This window comes from Nannobrachium achirus, assembly GCF_963921795.1.
Source record: "Nannobrachium achirus genome assembly, chromosome: 12".
NCBI lineage: Eukaryota > Metazoa > Chordata > Actinopteri > Myctophiformes > Myctophidae > Nannobrachium > Nannobrachium achirus.
The window spans coordinates 42,091,696-42,109,571 of record NC_137832.1 but is presented as its reverse complement, the minus strand read 5'-3'; the positions used below and the strand labels follow the sequence as shown (position 1 = coordinate 42,109,571).

At 44.6% G+C, this 17,876-nt stretch overlaps 1 protein-coding gene across 2 annotated transcripts in view; it reads right to left on the bottom strand.

Annotated features, from left to right (window-relative positions):
• The window catches only part of hsd17b4 (hydroxysteroid (17-beta) dehydrogenase 4), a 148,283-nt gene that overhangs the window by 17,258 nt on the left and 113,149 nt on the right, over positions 1–17,876 (bottom strand). For both annotated transcript variants that reach the window (XM_080738885.1, XM_080738886.1), the window contains 9 exons: positions 13,814–13,921; positions 12,726–12,785; positions 12,612–12,633; positions 12,448–12,494; positions 9,731–9,815; positions 7,817–8,004; positions 792–883; positions 531–555; positions 250–378 (listed from right to left, as the gene is read on the bottom strand). In XM_080738885.1, the coding sequence (XP_080595011.1) occupies positions 250–378; positions 531–555; positions 792–883; positions 7,817–8,004; positions 9,731–9,815; positions 12,448–12,494; positions 12,612–12,633; positions 12,726–12,785; positions 13,814–13,921 (756 nt within the window). The remainder of the gene's footprint in view (positions 1–249; positions 379–530; positions 556–791; positions 884–7,816; positions 8,005–9,730; positions 9,816–12,447; positions 12,495–12,611; positions 12,634–12,725; positions 12,786–13,813; positions 13,922–17,876) is intronic.

Here is a 17,876-nt window from a genome sequence, read left to right as displayed (position 1 = left end):
AGACAGACAGACAGACAGACAGACAAGTTGGCTCAGACTTTAATTTAAACTCATATGTACATAAGAACCAATATTACATTGTCAGAATTGGATTTGCAGTGGCCTTACATTTTCTCTCAGTAATACAAGACAAGGGTACGTCCCAATCATGGCACAATAATACATTACTCTGTCGGAGTGTATGTACGCATGTCTGCATCTGCATGCGGGCTTGAGTGTTTGTGTGATTACTATCTGTGTGTTACCAACCTTGTATGTTAGCAGGCTTTGTGGCATCTGTAAAATCACAGATGCTGTCCCAATGGTCCCTGACAGCCTCTGGAGTTATGTTCTGGTTCTTGCGCCTCACAGTGTGGCCCTGGGAACGCTCCCAGCGCACTGTACACACACGCACGCACACACGCACGCACACACACGCAGACAAATGCTGCATATTACAAACCAGATGCAGACACTCAACCACCAGCGGCCACTGAATATTGTAAATGAGTACAGAGTCTACAGACGTTTCCTAGGGGAGGGGGACTCACATTTTCCAATCCATCCTGCTCCAACCTGAAAATAGACGAGAAACATACAGTAAGAGTGTTAATAGAAAACACAGACAGGACAGAAAAATGACTTTAATGCTGGGGGGGATCACGAGTGTGTTGCTAATGACGCAAAGAGGGAAAGACATTTTCTCCAGAGCATTTTAATGCAAGTGATACTTCTTAAGTTCCTATCCTTGGAGTTCACAGAGAAATGGGTGTGCGATGGGGGGTAATGCTCATTAGGGTTCTCTCCCGTACCTCAAACAAGCCTCCATTTTCATGGCACTGGTCATGGCAGAGCCACATGACCAGGGGAGCGACGTACTCCGCCTTCAAGGACTCCACCAGATCTACATGAAGACAAAACATGTCACATGAATAATAGAGTGAGACACTCTTGTCATCTACCTACGAGACGGTACAAAACGATGGCAGTTCTTTGGCGTTGGATCACACTCAGTCGAAAGTCATTGGGAAAAAGTGGATGTGTATGAAAACTGAAAATTCAAGTTTATATAGATTTTATATAGATAGTTTAAATAGATACAGCATCTAATACTCATTTCTCCTAGCCAACACACTCCGAGGAGTAATCACATTCCCCTATTCCGAGGCGAAGAGATTTCATGTACCGTCACTGCTGTCGCTATCCTACTTACTCACCTGCCGCTGCCAGTGAGGAGCCCCCACCAGGAGGACATAGAGCTATCATCCTATTACTCCCACCCAGTACTCCCTGCTGACAGGTGCCACCCCAGCCCGTAGGTTACAAGTATCTAGCTTGGAAAGAACCCAATCTCTGTTTCCAAATGAGTGTAAACAACTCGCAGCTTCTGATTGGTCTGTGGAGGGGGCGGGACCAGTGTTCTCCGATATAAAACTCGAGTCACTTCCTGACTTGTAATGGAAATACTAGTCAAATGGACCCTGGCCACACTGAGAAATCAAGTGAGAAAAAGACGAATGTAGCGAATCAGGCTGGATCCTAGGCAAACAAATATCCTCCTCCCCGCCCTCCACCGAAACGCGGTCAAATTGTGTTGGCAAAGACATTCGACAAAGTCGAATGCACCACTGACCACGGTGGATTCTAAGCCACAACCTCTGCGGTGGTGGGCAATCACTTTACCACTGCACCACCCAAGAGAGGGTTAAGAAGCTTTAAGGGAGAATTCCTAAGGGAGGACATATACAGTATGATCACATTTTCTCAGGATTGTTCAGTGTACTGTAAGGTCTGTTATACTTGAACTTGCATGACACCAGAAACAGAGTTGTGTCGCTGGCCAGGGGTCTGGCTGTGTGGGTGCACTGACAAGGCCAAAGAGGATTTCAAGGGGATGTGGGCACATTTTGTGGTTTGGTACTTAGCTTAGTGCCATCATAAAATAAAGCTTGGGTGTGAAAAACCCAAAGTCAGCTTCAAATTCATTGTCAGTCTGGAGCAGATGTAAGCTGTCGCTGCTAATGACATTACATAATATTGTCCTGGCTCTGTGACTCTCTCCAGCTTTGTGAGAATTAAAATCACTCCAATAGCATATGTTAATTTTAGAATGGGTGGCTGATAGTGAATGAATGCCTTTCCACAAGGGCAAGGTAAGCGTATCCGCCGGTTTTATACCAGGAGTGGAGCGGCTCAGCCACCCAGCTTTTAATTACACGCATTATGTAACACTTTGGTTGAAATATTATTCTTAAATGAGCCCCGTGTTATTTGAAAATGTAGTTCCATAGAGATGGAAATCTTTTGTGAAGAACTTGTAAGTCCTCTTCCAATCAGACAGGTGTGAAAGCAATTTCAAATGAAGTCTAAGACCAACATAGGAAATGATGACATGTGCCCAATATATGAAGGATTCACCGTCGCTTTTAGATTTAGCCAAAGACCAAACGATCGACTGACAGCTTTCTACAAATGTGTTGTAGGCTCACTATACTGTACATGAAGCAACTACAAAATGTATTTTGTTATGTATTTATTTACGCTTTATATTTATTTTTACTTAATTACAATTGAATTAACTGTCAAAAGATGTGTTCAATAAGAATGGGATAAACAATTTGTTATCATTGTACTGTGTGTGTGTGTGTGTGTGTGTGTGTGTGTGTGTGTGTGTGTGTGTGTGTGTGTGTGTGTGTGTTCATGCATGTTCATGCATGTGTGCTTGCATCCCTTGATCACACTACACACTTTTTTGTGTGTGTGTGTAGCTGTCACTACACACTTGAATAGCTGATGTTAACAGAAGTGCAGACAGGTCAATGTGCAGAACTGGTGCTACAGCAGTGCCATCACATTAGAGTTGATGTTACCAGCAAGGATAATGTTGTAGTTTTCTTTTAACAATGTGTGTATATCTAGGCTATATAACATTGTAACCATGAATGTTTAACCTACAATTCATCCAGTCATTATGCAACATTAACATGGCTGTTATCCTTCTGGCCCTGAAGACAGTAGTACCTAACTTACAACATACGTATTTACCAGGTTGTAATGTACACGCAGTCCGCACAAATATATGTTCACGTCTCAAAACTGAGTCAAACTCACCCCCAAAAAACAAAAAGAACACAATGTACCAGATCACAATAAAGCTCCATGTTGCCTGCCTTGTGGTTGTGATATACAGACTAGTGTGTACCTAGTGGGAATATGCTTGCAGAATTTCTCTGTAATCACAAGCTGCGTTCATGATGTAATCATTTTGTTCAAAATGGACCAATCCTGCAAACTTTGGAAGCCAATGTTAGCCAATTAGGATGGAATATGAAATATCTGACAGATCTGTCTTGATCACATGACTATAGAGATACTGTGTACTGATTTGCATGATTTATGGTTAAAATCTCAAGGAATAATAGGAAGAAATGAGTTTTACATAAGTCGGCCTCCTGGTGGCGCTGTAAAAGGCAGATGTGAAAAATGCAGAGCAAAGGTTTTTCCTAGGCCTCTAGGGAGTGCGAATACAAAGTTTTACTCTGATCAGTGGAGTTAAAGGTAAAAACACGAATTGGCCTGTTACAGCGCCACCATGAGGCTGATTTGATTTTTTTCAAGTGGCATTTATTCCTTTGCCTATTGGGAATGTGCATGCACAATTTCACCAAAATCACACGTCATCATGCGTTCATGATTTCAGGCATTTTATTCAAAACGGACCAATCCTGCAAACTTTGGAAGCCAGTTTTAGCCAATCAGGATGGAATATGGAAAATCAGACAGATCCATGTCGATCACATGACTGTAGAGATACTGTCTATGGATTTGCGAGATTTTTGGACAAAATCTGTAGGAGTACTGGCAAAAGTAAGTTTTACAAAAATCAGCCTCCTGGTGGCGCTAGAACAGGCCCATGAGAAAGATTTGGGGCAGAGGTTCGGTAGTGGTATTCAGGGAGTGCAGACTGTGCACAGTTTGGCAGCAACTGAGAGATTAGCTGGTAACAGACGGAGGGACGCACGCACGGACGCACGCACAGACGGACGGACAGGGGCGAAAACATACTCTCCCACATGCTTTCGCTGGTGGAGACAAAAAGCATGCTGACACACTCTGACAATGTTGCTTTCCCAATGTAGATCTCACAATTAATAGTCACTGTGTTTTCACTTTATCCAACAAGCTTTTTATTTTATTTTTGATTACAGTAGTAGATTGATCACAGTAGCCAGACAATTAGATATGGATATCTAACCTCTGTCTCTCGTTGTAGGTCTATGGGTCAGACCATGTGAGACTAGAAGGGAGTGCAATTATAGGTGATTGGTGAAAAGCGAACCTATTCCGCCCACCATGTGCTTGCCGATGCGCGGCTGCTCTGCGCGGGCACTCACTCACCTAGCAGCATGCTCTCTGGTCGATGTTGGCGTGTGCCGATGTGCATATTCGCTTTTTTTGAGACATTTACCAGTGCAGTGAGCCAATGTGCTTGTTTGCTTTTTGATTTACAGTGGCATACTATATTGACAGACAGACAGACAGACAGACAGACAGACAGACAGACAGACAGACAGACAGACACACACATCACGTAAAACAAGAGCTTTTATATGCCGGCGCCGCATTCAATGTCTGCAAAGCATGTCCGTGAACACTGGTCACCAGCGACATGCAGTATAAACTAACCCTCCGTTTAAGTGCAAGGCTGCAATGTTTTCATGATTTTTTTTTCTTTACATAAAAAGGTCTGGGTCATTGAAAGCTGGCTGATACATGGAGCAGTGCCATTTACAAAGACAGAAACACTGCTGTGCCAGTTGGCACAGCACAGTGCGACAGATGCTGCTTCAGAACAGCAAGGAGGAATGACAAAACAATTTGACTTGTACAGAGCTAATACACGAGTGATATCAATCTTTATACCACTTACATTTCAGATCTTTACCATTTCCTCCATTTAAACATGGGTCTTGTTATTTGGCAAACTAGACCGTGCCCATTTGGGCTCCAGTCGATCAGCGGTCGATCACTGGTTCAAGACCAGTGGTTCTCAACCTTTTCAATAATCATATTTGAACTGGGGACTCCCCCATCCTGACAAGCACTTGGAATTGTATTGTAATTGTTTCTGGATTGTCTGCATTTATTGATCTTTCAAGTCTGACAGGAAAGAGGGAGATGGAGAAGATGGGGAGAGACACGCAGCAAAGGTCGTCAGGAACGGGACTCGAACTTGCATCAAGCTGTCAGGCATAAGAGCCTATGTGGTATGCACCTGGACCGCTAGGCCAGCGGGCACCCCAACATTTTATTTGGTTTGACTCAGTTCCACAGACAAACATTATGAAAAATAACTGATCTACTAGCCTCGGAAACCCAGCCTTTATTTGGTGATCGGTAGAAAAATAAAGCCTGGGCTATCGCGTTAAAATCACTGATGTAGGAAGTGTAGAATTTCCCTAACCAATCAGAGTGCAGAGGGGCGTCGCACAGAATGTGTTGACGTCATGACGCAGCAGCGTTCTCAGAGGAGGAGGAGAGGAACAGAGCGGAGCATGCGCTGAGCAGAGGAGGGTGGGGGGAGGAGAACACATGCTATTGGCCGGAGACTCCCGTGAGATTTGCCGGGTTGTGTATCCCCGCCCATCTGCAGCATAGACTGTCCGCGTTAGGTTAGACTACTGATCTACAAGCTCAGCACTTGCAAGGCATGGTGACCTTGTAGAACAGCTATTTTCACAATATTGGCCTCTTTTATAATGATTTAAGAATTTGGCCAATATTTGACTAGTTCTTGTGTATAGTTCGTTGATTACTTTAATGGCATTACATTTTGGAATTAAAAAGGTCTTAAAAGTCCTGTCATCTAGGGACACTCCTAAAACACACATAATAATAGTAATAGTTACCTACTTCCTCCCGAGGGGGAAATTCAGTATTTTCAGCCCAACCCAGCTGATTCGCTGCCCACAAGGATAGATACCTTTATTATCCCACAGGGGAAATTCAGTTGCCCAGAGGCAGCACAGCAGTTTAAGGTTACAAGTTACAAAGAAGTAAAAAAAAAAGAAAAGAGTACTGTAGTGTACAGTCCAAAGAGCAAGCACAAAAAAAGAAGAATATAAACATAAAGTGTCGAAAAGCTATTGCAACAAGAAGAATATATACATAAAGTGACCACGAAACACTCAACGCTCATAAGTGACATGTCACACACACAGAAAAGCTATACTCAAAGCACAACTTAACAAACAGTGCCAAAGGAGCGCGTGAGCAATTAGGGGTTAAGAGTCTTGCTCAGGGACACACATCCACATTGCTGGCATGGCCTGGAATCGAACCTGGGACAACCACAGGCTCTGGTTCCCCAAGCAGCTCCCTAACCATTCAGCTAGTCGCCCCCAACGACCCCCCTGGTGGTCTCGGCCCGCAGGTTGAGAACCAGAGTTGTTCTAGACAACTGGATATCCATATATACAGTATATATGCCTATACATATGGGCATATCGGTCGGATCAGCGGTTCTAGACAACGACTCGGTGCCAGGTACCGCACTAGACGGTTCTGGAGATACAGTACATCAACGGACAGAGATTTATCATATAGTAGGATAGTTAAAATGTATGGAGTTAGTTGGCATCTTGGAGCTCATACGGTTTAGCTAAAGCTGTTTATAAATGAGTTGGCTTCTACTGGGGCTAGCCTCATATAGCATATATGATTATCTTTAATTTAACTCAACATGTTACTCATGAATAATGTTCAGAATAAAATATGCATGTGCACTCAATGTTCATGTGGATACTGGGGCGTTACACTTTCCCCAAATCCCAAAACAAAATACAGTGGCCAGGACTGCCAGATTAAATCAAGGACTGCTTGTTTTAAATGTTTAATGTACACAGTACAGAGTATATGCTATACACTCCAGAGTCTAGAGTGTGTCTGTACATTTTATATACGTGCATTTCCCTCTAAAGAGAACACCAACTGTCTCTGTACACAAGTATATACAGTGCTGGCTGATGCAAAAATAAGTCGGCCCTGTCAGCTCTCCCTCAGAGCTGTTACTACCAGTGTTTCAGCCCAAGCCTAACTGTCTGACTGTCCCTGCAGCCTCCATTAAATAGGGGGTGGATCCTACCACAGGACACAGAACCAATTAGCAACAATCAACTAAACCTAAAGTAACCTAAATATTCCTAAATAAGTTTTGCAATGAAACTCAAACATTTGGGCTGAAATTTCAATCCAATGGCATTTTAAATAAACAAATTACTCATAAAGCACTGACAAACACCCCTCTCCTCCCAATCATCAGGTTTGCCACCAGCAGCGCAGTTTAAAACCATTGCGGTCCTTGCATGTTACAGAAAGCAGTCAGATGTATCAGTCAGTGTATAGGGCATGGGCTGCCCCCTGACACACACACATATATATATATCGTCACTGTCAGGCAGAAACCTCGTATCTCCAAGTTTCAAATGCGTACGTTTTATGGTAAAGCAATCATACAAGACTGTCGCACAAGACTAGTGAAAACAGCAGATCTACAAGCACACAACGCCTAGCAATGCGATGCGTTGTGTGTGCTTGTTTTCACTAGTTTAGTATTTTTCTAAGATGATAAATACAAAACGAACGGTTTTGGACATGCAAGGTTTCCATCCGACGACAGACACACACACACACACACACACACACACACACACACACACACACACACACACACACACACACACACACACACACACACACACACACACACACACACACACACACACACACACACACACACACACACACACACACACACACACACACACATCTGGCTTACCTGGGGGCATGACGGTCTCTGTGAGTCGGGAGCCTGCGGTGGGAGCGATAGTGTTGCAGAGGATGTTATACTTCTGCCCCTCGATGGCCAGGGTGTTGGCCAGGCCCAGCAGGCCCAGCTTGGCAGCGCTGTAGTTGGCCTGACCAAAGTTGCCGTAGATCCCTGCGGCTGACGACGTCATAATGATTCTGTTCACAGACATCCCCAAGGCAACAAACAAGTCAGTGCTAATGCAGAATGACACCCATGGCTGCACGCTGATGGATGTGGCAGACTAACGCGTAGATTACATTCGCACACCGACACACACAAATGCACATAAGGACACACCGGACAGATGCATGGATATACTGTATATACTGCATGCATACAAGGAAACAAAGGAGGTGGGCATACTGTATGGGCACAAAGGAAGGCTAGAACACACAAACACAAGCCAGATGTATTAATTTCTTAGCAACGCAAAGCATACAAGCAGAAATAAATGCATGCCACACACACACACACACACACACACACACACACACACACACACACACACACACACACACACACACACACACACACACACACACACACACACACACACACACACACACACACACACACACACACAGTCTCAGGCAGTGAGTTGGCTGCAGTCAAGCAGTAATAATGAGTTGAAACACAATACAAACACTCCATCAACCAGAGGAGACATCTGCACCATGCTGCCTCACTGCCCATCAGAACCCAATGACCCAGATCACAGCCCACTCGCATCGGACGAGGTTAGCGATGGCCAGAGACCAGCCGCTATGATCGGATCTGCATCATCATTATTAGGTTCTGGGATACTCTACGCCTTGTGACTGAATATAATGCGATCTCAATTTCTATTACTGCAGGCATTATAACAGCAAATATAGATAACATCATCAGTACCCTTTATCTTAAAAAAGAAAGAAAAAGCAATTGGCCAATTGCTAAATTAATTAAGTACTTTCCTGGCATTCAGAACCCTCATATCAATTATTATGAAGAACGTCTTTAAGTGGGCGAGACCATGGAATACAAATAAACTGATTCTTAACGTCACATATTTTCATGTCACAAGATTAGGATTTCAAGAATGGAAACAATTAGGGAGGAGTTGATCCGTCATGCCAACAGGCTGAACGTGGAGAAATTTCATTTTCTCTCTCACTGTCTTTCTCTGATGCATCCATCTGATTTGACTGGCTGCAAATCAAGAGGGTATCATGACTTTGCGTAATGTCATTCTTGTCTTCTTGCCTCTTATCCTATTAATAAACAACTGGATGTATGTCTGTCCGATGTCTGTCTAACCCAAACTGCACATTATTTGGAGCACATACTGTATGTTCGAAAGGGCAAGGACTAATACCTGTATATAGTATACAGACAGACAAAAAAATTAAGTGAGTAGACTCATGTATCTCTACTAAGCAAGCCTCACATAAAAAGAACCTCACTAACTGTAATCCAATCATCAGTCATTGTATAAACTGTACTGTAGTACTATTCCATACCCACATTTCCACCCACCATCCATCCGGGCTATGGGACCACAACCACTAATAGAGATTCCATAGCCTGGTAGGACTGCAACTACAGATCATATAGCCTGTGGTGAAATGCTAATAAACAGCTTAAATATGGGAAAACAGTGAGAAATGTTATACCTCACACCCTGCATATGCCAAAAGCCAATGTCCATGTTTAATTTCAGATCAACTGGTCAAGAAAAACGGATGAGGACGGACTGACAGAGGTATGTTTGTTTAATAGTAGGATAGGATAGTATCATGGTGTGTATACATTATGTGTAAGTGTGTCATTCCAGTAAGTCAGAACTGGAGTCTGAAATGTGCACACTGCACAGTAATATTTTCTTTTGCAGCAGTTCCTCACCTGCCAAACTTCTGGTTCTTCATGTGGTTCCAGGCTGCTCTGGTCACCATGAAGGAACCTCTCAAATGAACTCTGTGGATGAGGTCTGGAACGCAGGGCAGGAAGGAAGACTCAATATAACATGGTAAAATGGCATACAAACAAAATCTATTGAATGTTGCCTTGGAGGAAGCCGAGTCACAGAAGAAGTCATCGGCTTGAGGATACTTTATTGTCCCCCTGGGGCAATCTGTGATTCAGACAACGAGCAAAGGAACAACACCTGCCTGGTTTCACAAAGATACATAATATAAGTCAGTGTAGGTCAGAGCCATGTCTGGGATACAGAGCAGGACGTTTCATTCAACATGGTCGGTCTGAACTAAAATAGTATATTGACAGTATATATACACTAGAGAGAAAATCTTTTTTTGTGCGCTTTCTACCGTACTTGATCTTTGTGTACTAGCTTGTTTTTATTTTCATTTTTGATTTAAACCATTATCTAGGGAATAAGGACCAAGGTCTTATATTTTTATTAGATTGTATATTCTTGTGGCTGTTTTTGTGGCTGCAGCAGGGGTGGAAGCCCAGACCAAATTTCCCTCGTGGATAATAAAGTTTACCGTGACCTTGGTTTCTAATCTATTAAAAGTAAGTAAGTAAGTAATCCTACTTCAAACTCTCCTGATATTTGTCCCATACATAAGGTGCACACATGCGAAGGGTGCATTTCTTAGCTTTGTTCGGTTTCGAGGAACCTCCAACAAACATAAGCCAATCTAGTGATCTGGTTGGTACCTTTGATAGACAGGAGCAGGCTCGGAGCAATGGAAAACCTCCCTAGTGCACGATGAGGAGTGCTAAAACCCTCCCCCATAACAAAATGCAGTGCACTATAATAGATTGTATCCAGGGGCTTTAACACAATGATTGAGGCATGTATATGAAATAATCAAAATGGGCATGATTGTGTAGCGTACGCAATCATTTTCATTATCTCTAATGAGAAACGTGGTTTGTTTCTGTGGAACACAATTTTTGGTTTGATTATCTTAGATTGTTTGTATGTGTTTTAATTTTCTTTAAAAAGATCCTCATTTAGACAAGTACCTGAATATTTGCATGATGTAAATTGCTGAAATAGAACACCCATCAGAGATGTTATGGAGGCACTTGTTTCAATTTGATTATGAAACATATGCCTCCATATCATCTCTGAACGGTGCTCAAATTCATACCCTGTCCATAAATGGAGTAGAGCAGCACATGTCAAACCAAATTACCTCACCAAAGGCTTCGTTCATATTATCTTCAGAATGTTTGTCTAGTATGACATGCCCAGAATAGGGACGCTAGAGTTCATTGTGGTTCAGCTTTTAAACGTTTGTTCATGCTTACAAAAGGAGGCTGTGTGCTGCAGAGAGACGTTCCAAAAATGAACGTTGTAGATCAAGATGCCTGGGCACTAGGGTGTCTGATGCTGACATGATACGTTGTGTTGTGAAGTGCAGTAGCAGAAAATGGTCCTACTCTTCAACATCCTACGTGCTATTATATTAGGCTAATTAATAGATTTGATTCCATGATTGATGTTCTGAACCATAAAAAGAGATAAATATTGACAATAATGGAAAAAGTAATTGGCAGAATGCGCCAGTACCAACAGTAACATTCACATCATATTATGTTTTATTATTAAACACTCCAAAGGGAATGGAAATATGTAGGCCCAAACAGATATATTTGAATCTACAAAGCCAGCCTTTGTGCATTGTGATGAAAGAACAGCTCTCAAAGAAAAGGGGAACAATGCGGTGCATATCTACTGTAAGCCAGGCTGGGTGGCCTAACCAGGGCTGTGTATGAGGATACTGGAATACTGGATTGTGAACCTGTAGGTCTAGGACAGCGATGTTCGAGTAACAGAGCACAAAGAGTCGGGAGAACATTGTGTGCTTTTTATTAGTACTGAAGTATCAGTTCAGGCACCATTTTAAAAGTGTCGGGTAAGCACCAGTAGCGTATAAAAGCCCAAACGATAACCAATCCTAAGGAGAGGAGCAACTGTGTTTGAAAGAAAATCTAGTTAGGCAGAAATTGGCATGTGTGGGAAATTGAACCAAGGACTCTGGTTACCATTTTTAGTCTACGGCCTACGGTTCAAGAGTTACATGTATAAGGCTAAATGTAAAGTGGACTGGTATAGCACAACCATGAGGCTGATTTGAAACAATATGTGGGGATTGATTCATTGGCCTACTGACATCGTTCACAAAGCATGTGGCATTGAATGGTCAACTAGTTTAAGAGATTAGCTCCAGACATCCAGACAAACATACTCACAAATAGACAGTTCCGGACGGTGGACTCCTGGACATAAAAACTACAACTAGGGGAATGCCTAGTGGGCTCATGGGTTAGCACCATCCTACATCTCTGACCTTCTCCAACTATATGTCCCTACAAGGACATTGAGATCAGCAGGCAAGCTGCTGCTGGTGGTCCCTAGATCGAAGCTTGTGCTTGGGGGAGAATCGAGCCTTCTCTGTGGCTGCCTCTAAGCTCTGGAATGAACTCCCCCTCCATGTCAAACTCGCACCCTCACTCTGTTTTTTAAAACCTGTGTTAAAAACACTTTATTCCCAAGCTTTTAACCCAGAGTGAGTTTTATTTTTATGAGACAAAAAGTGATCAACTCATACAATGTAACATCTACTGGGATAGGATCAACTCACCCCAGTCCATGTCGCTAGTCCTGGCAAACGACCGATCACGAAGTATCCTTGAGGGGAAAAAAACAGAGCTTTTCAGCTTTTGTACAGAAATATTCATGAATGTGCTTTTAAAAGTGGTTTCCTTGGTAACATTGTATTATGAAGATTGTTGCATAGTGACTTACCCAGCATTGTTTACAACAATATCTGAAAAAAGAAAATATAGACAATTCTGTTTTATAACAATTGCAGTAACAGCTTTAATGTAAAATCTTTATATTGATTTTAGATGAGCTCACCTATTTTTCCAAATGCATCTAAAGCTGTCTGGATCACTTTCTCTCCATCTTCCACAGAATCTGTTAACACCAAACAGATATTAATATGCTGCATCTTTCACTTTCGTCTTTGAGTCTCTAGACTTAATACATCGGAATTATAATTTTAAACTGACTTAGATTTGTGATAAATAAATAGCTGGTCACAATGATGAGACGTCACACTTTAATCCATAATGTACAGATGCTGATAAAGTGCCATGGAAAATGTTCTTTAATGACGCATGACATGCTAATGCATCCATCTGTCCTCATGGCGACATATGTTTGCCTGTTCATTGCTTGCCATCATTGTTTGGGAAGATGGATAGAAACATCATTCCAGAAAGTCAAGGTATACAGTATCAACTCAAATTGATCAAGGGGATCTTCCTCTGCATTACAGCTACACATACTGTGGCTCTGATAAAATACTAAATAGACACAATTATATGTAGTCTTTACAGATGTACTGTACAATGAAGAGGAGTGATAATCTTGCATAGACTTCAATCAATACGTTGACAGTCACAGCACATGAATTAAAGGACAACTTTTTACAACAAGGGTTCATATTTTAGATAGTCATTAGAGAAAAGAAGAGCGTTAAAATGTTTTCATTTACTTCCTTCTGTCGTTTTAGTGATTTTAACGATTTTGATTTGCATGCATGCAAGTGGCTAAATGTATTTTTAGACACAATAAGCCCATTCCCAAGATGCACCACAATCTTTCATGGGTAGGTGTGACTTGATGGGGGCTGGTGTAAATAATAATAAAGAGATTCCCGGCTTATTGTGTCTAAAAAGACATATTTAGCCATTTGTTACCATGCCCCCACCCACTGAAATCAAAATAAAATCACTAATACAATAGAAAGCAGTAAGTGAAAACATTTTAACACTCATCTTTTATTTTCTCTAATTCTAAAATATGAACCCATGTTGTAAAAAAAACAAAGTTGTCCTTAAAGACTAGTAGAAATCGATCAGGTCCTTTACTGTTATTTTATCATGAGTTGGATGAGAGGGTGACGAGTAGAAGAACTGGGCCCAGTACATAAAACTCACCATAGTTGGCTATAGCCTTGCCTCCCTTGGCTCTTATCTCCTCTACCACCTTATCAGCAGCTGCAGAACTCTTCCCACCCCCTTTAATGTCTCCCCCAAGGTCATTCACTGTAAAGAAAGGAAAAAAAGATTAGCAATATTGGGGTCAGTTTTGCAATTTCTCCTCTGATGATTAAGGTTACAGAGGGTGGCAGTAAAGAGACATCCACACTTAGAATGATAACTATAATGACAAATAATAATTCTAACCCGAGTTGATGGCGGAGTCCACGCCACAACTATAACGACAACAATAGAAACACAGACAGCCAACCAAAATCCATATGAATTGAAAAGGCATCACATTCAACAAGATCATGATATTGCTGAGAAACTCAACATGTCAACTTTATTAAAGATGGGGTGCCGTGATTTCCACCCCTAAAAAATTATGATAAGGTATTATGATTTTTTAAAAACATATTAGTATTCCTGGTTGTCAGGTGGATGGTGACCCAGCTGAGGTTAGCTAGCTACATCCACAGTGTTGGGTGTATGGTAAAAGGGGAGGGGATGATTTTACGATGTCATTAAATCTGTGTTTTTCGATCGACTCAGAGGCTTTCAGCTTTCAGGAAGAAACCAGCACATTTGCACATTATAATCCCACCCGGTGGCCTATTAGAGTAATGTTAACTCCATAGACACATACAAAACAGACAAAGTACAAAACTATGGCATCACCTCTAAGATGCAAATAATACAGCCAATGCTGATGGGGTCATTGGGAATTGGCGCTCGCCAAGATACCATCAAATTGATGTTGACTCATCATACTAAAGTATGAACCTTGTGGTCCAAAGGCGTCCAAAACGCGTCCAAAACCTTGTGGTCCAAAGGAGTGCTGTACCGACTGAGCTACCTGTACTGCAGTAACAGGTTATCAATATCCATTTTAGATCAGCATGCAGCATGTGCTTTGCTAGCACTCATTTTTACACAATTTTATGATTCATCAATGTGGATGCTCTCATGATTATTATCGTTATAGGTATTGTTATAGTTTTCATTCCTGGTTTACTGTGGACTGGAACATATCTGGTGGAAATGGGCGTGGCTTAGGTATGTAACGATACGCTTAGTACTGTAATGTTCCATGGAATCCAAAGGGAAAATAATCTTGAGTGTAAGACCTACGGTTCAAGGCCAAAACGTGAATCAGCCTGTTATAGCGTTAGGGTTAGAACATGTGTTTATTGTCAAACCTCCAGACAGGGTCCCCCTAAGGGATATCAGCGCCATCTGGTGGCGCAACAGAGTAAAACTCATAAGCTCCCGAACGTCAAATACAAAATGTCGGGAGGGCTGTCAATCACAAACGAGGGCACCGCCCCCCGAGTGTATAAAAGCCCCCTGGGCCAGCATAGCTTCCTCTTTCCGCACCTCTGCTTACCGCAACTAGAGTACTGCGAACTCAGCCATTATTATTTTAAAGTTTAAGCTTAAAGCGACGGCTAGGAAGTCGGCCACAGGCCTCTTTAGAATATTCTCCCACTTTAACGTCTAATTTCTTCAGTTATTCTCCTTGTTTTCACTTGTTTCCTCTGTTTCTCCTTCACGCTTCTTCTCTCGACGGTCTATTGTGCGTTAGCCTTGCTTAGCTTAGCTTAGCTTAAGCTAGCTCGCTAGCATGTCTGCGCCACGACCCAGAGGACCGAGCCCTAGCCACTTGCTGGCTATGGTGCCCAAGAAGTGTGGGAACCCTGCTTGCAGAGGACTCATCGCAAGGGAGGACACTCACCCTTTTTGCATCGTCTGCGAGGGGGTAGGACATGCCCTGGCTGCTCTGTCTCCGCCAGCTCCAGCCTTGGGGGTGAACTGCGTGGACTGCCTCCGCTACAACGAGGTAGCCCTCCGGGCCCGGTACGAGATCGCGTCCGCTGGCTTCGGCCTAGCCACCGCTCTCGTCGCTGGACCTTCCCCCTCTACCCCTCCTAGTGTGCCGGTCAGCGCTGTACGCCACAGCGCTGCTACTCGCCACGAGGTTGGGCCTCCGGCGGATGCGGCCCTTTCTAGCACCGGTAGCCCCGGCGCTAGCGGACCTGTTTCCACTCCCGCTCCACCGGAGGTCCCTTCCACTGTTGCTCATGTCTCTCCTGGCACTGGGGCCGTGCCCAAGAAGAGGACATGCAAGGCCGCCTTCGGAGTGGTTTCACCGCCAGTTCCCGCCACGAAGGCCGCCTTCCAGGAGTTCCACCCCGGTGCTTCTGGCCACTTCACCGTCGGTGATTTTCCTCAGTCATTCTCCGTCCCCCAGCAGCGCGCCATGCAGTCCTCCTGGCACGACAGCGATGGAGATGAGGCGGAGGACGACTACGACCCAGGGATGTCGGAGGAAGGGTCCGAGGGTGAGTATGAGGAGGAAGACCCTCAGCTCCCCTCCGGACAGGGCGGAGACGCAGCCAAGGAGGTCCCTCATGCCGAGGTTCCTTCCTCCGCTGTGCTCTCCCCGGCCCATACTGCTCCCATCCCCCCTACTACGCCAGTAGGGGGGAGCGGAGCAACAGCACCCGACCCAGACTCGATCCCGCTGGACGAGCTGTCGGTGTTGGAGCGCGCCGCCATCAGATGTGACTTGGAGCTGCCGCTCGAAGCCCCAGCGCTTGGACCCCGGGACAGAGTCCCCATCCTAGGCTAGGACGTGGAGCCTTCCCCACCGCCACGCATGGCGAAGATCCCTGTGGTGCCTGGGTTTGCGGAGGCCCTGCATTCCACCTGGTCCACTCACAAGGACCCCCCGAAGCTCCCTTTCCTTGTTGACTGCCTCAACGCGGAGAGCATAGGGATCCCCCTGTGTCCCCCCATGGATAAGCTGCTCGCTCAGTCCTTTGCGGGGAACATCAAGCCAGAGCACGAGCGGACGGGACCGGGCGGTCGCTGTCCATTCAAGCTGGCTGTCGGGAACAAGGCGCCTGGATTCGCCATTGATTTTGACGACAAACAGTCTGCCTTGGTGAGGAACTGTTACAGATCCTCTGCGCTGGCCGCCAGAGGACTGAACGTTACACAGCTGTTGCTCACCTCTACCAGGCGCCTCCTCGGTGAGCTAGAGGGGGTCCCTGAAGACACAGCAGCCGAGTTGGACAAGACCCTCCGCATGCTGGTGGACCTGAATGTCCATGCCATCGAATGGCTTGGACATGGCATGGACTATTCAATGCAGGCGGAGAGGCAAAGGTGGCTCAACAAAGTCAAGCTACCTGGTTCCTCGGGGGTGGAGACCGCGAAGGTCATGCAGGACCTACCCGGACACCCTACCACCTTGATGGGCGGTGGACTGGATCTCCTCCGCCAGGAGGTGGAGGCCAAGAGGATCACCCTGGAGCTCCTGGAGGCTACCACCGAGCCCAAACAGGAGCCTAAACCTGACAGGCAGGGACGAGGGAAGGCCCAAGGTCAGGCTGACAGAGGGCGCTCTTCCTCCAGCAGGGGAAAACCCCATCCCCCCAGGACCCCCTCCTCCTCTGCGGGGCCCACCCGCGGAGAGGTGAGGGCTCCTGCCCGCTCACAGCCTCGCCCCCCTCACAGGGGCGGGAAACCGAGCGGCTCCTACAGGGCCCGTGGGAAGCCGTCGCGGAAGTGACATTGGACCTTGGCGGGGCCCCCTTGAATTTTCAGGGGACCCCCCCTATCAAACGCAGGCGGGTGGACAATATAATTATTTCTCATGCCAAGAAAATAATATGTGTGCCTCCTCCTCTGTGTCCAGTGCCAATAAAAATAAAGAGTATGTTGATGAAACAATGCCTGTTTATTTCGACTCCTCCTGCATTAGCACAGACGACTCCTTTTTGCATGAATACAGCCAGTATAGAGAAGTCCAGGTTGGATTTTCTATCAGCTCAGAAAGCACCGCTTTATCCAGTCAGGCAGACGGGGTACAAGCCAGGGGTTTCTCTTTGCAAAATGCTTCCTCTTACGTTAGATCCTATTCACAGCATTTCAACTCCTCTTCTATGCAATACTCCTCTGTCTCCACTGAGCGGCACTGCAGTGCCGAGTTTAGTACAGGACAGGGGTTTGG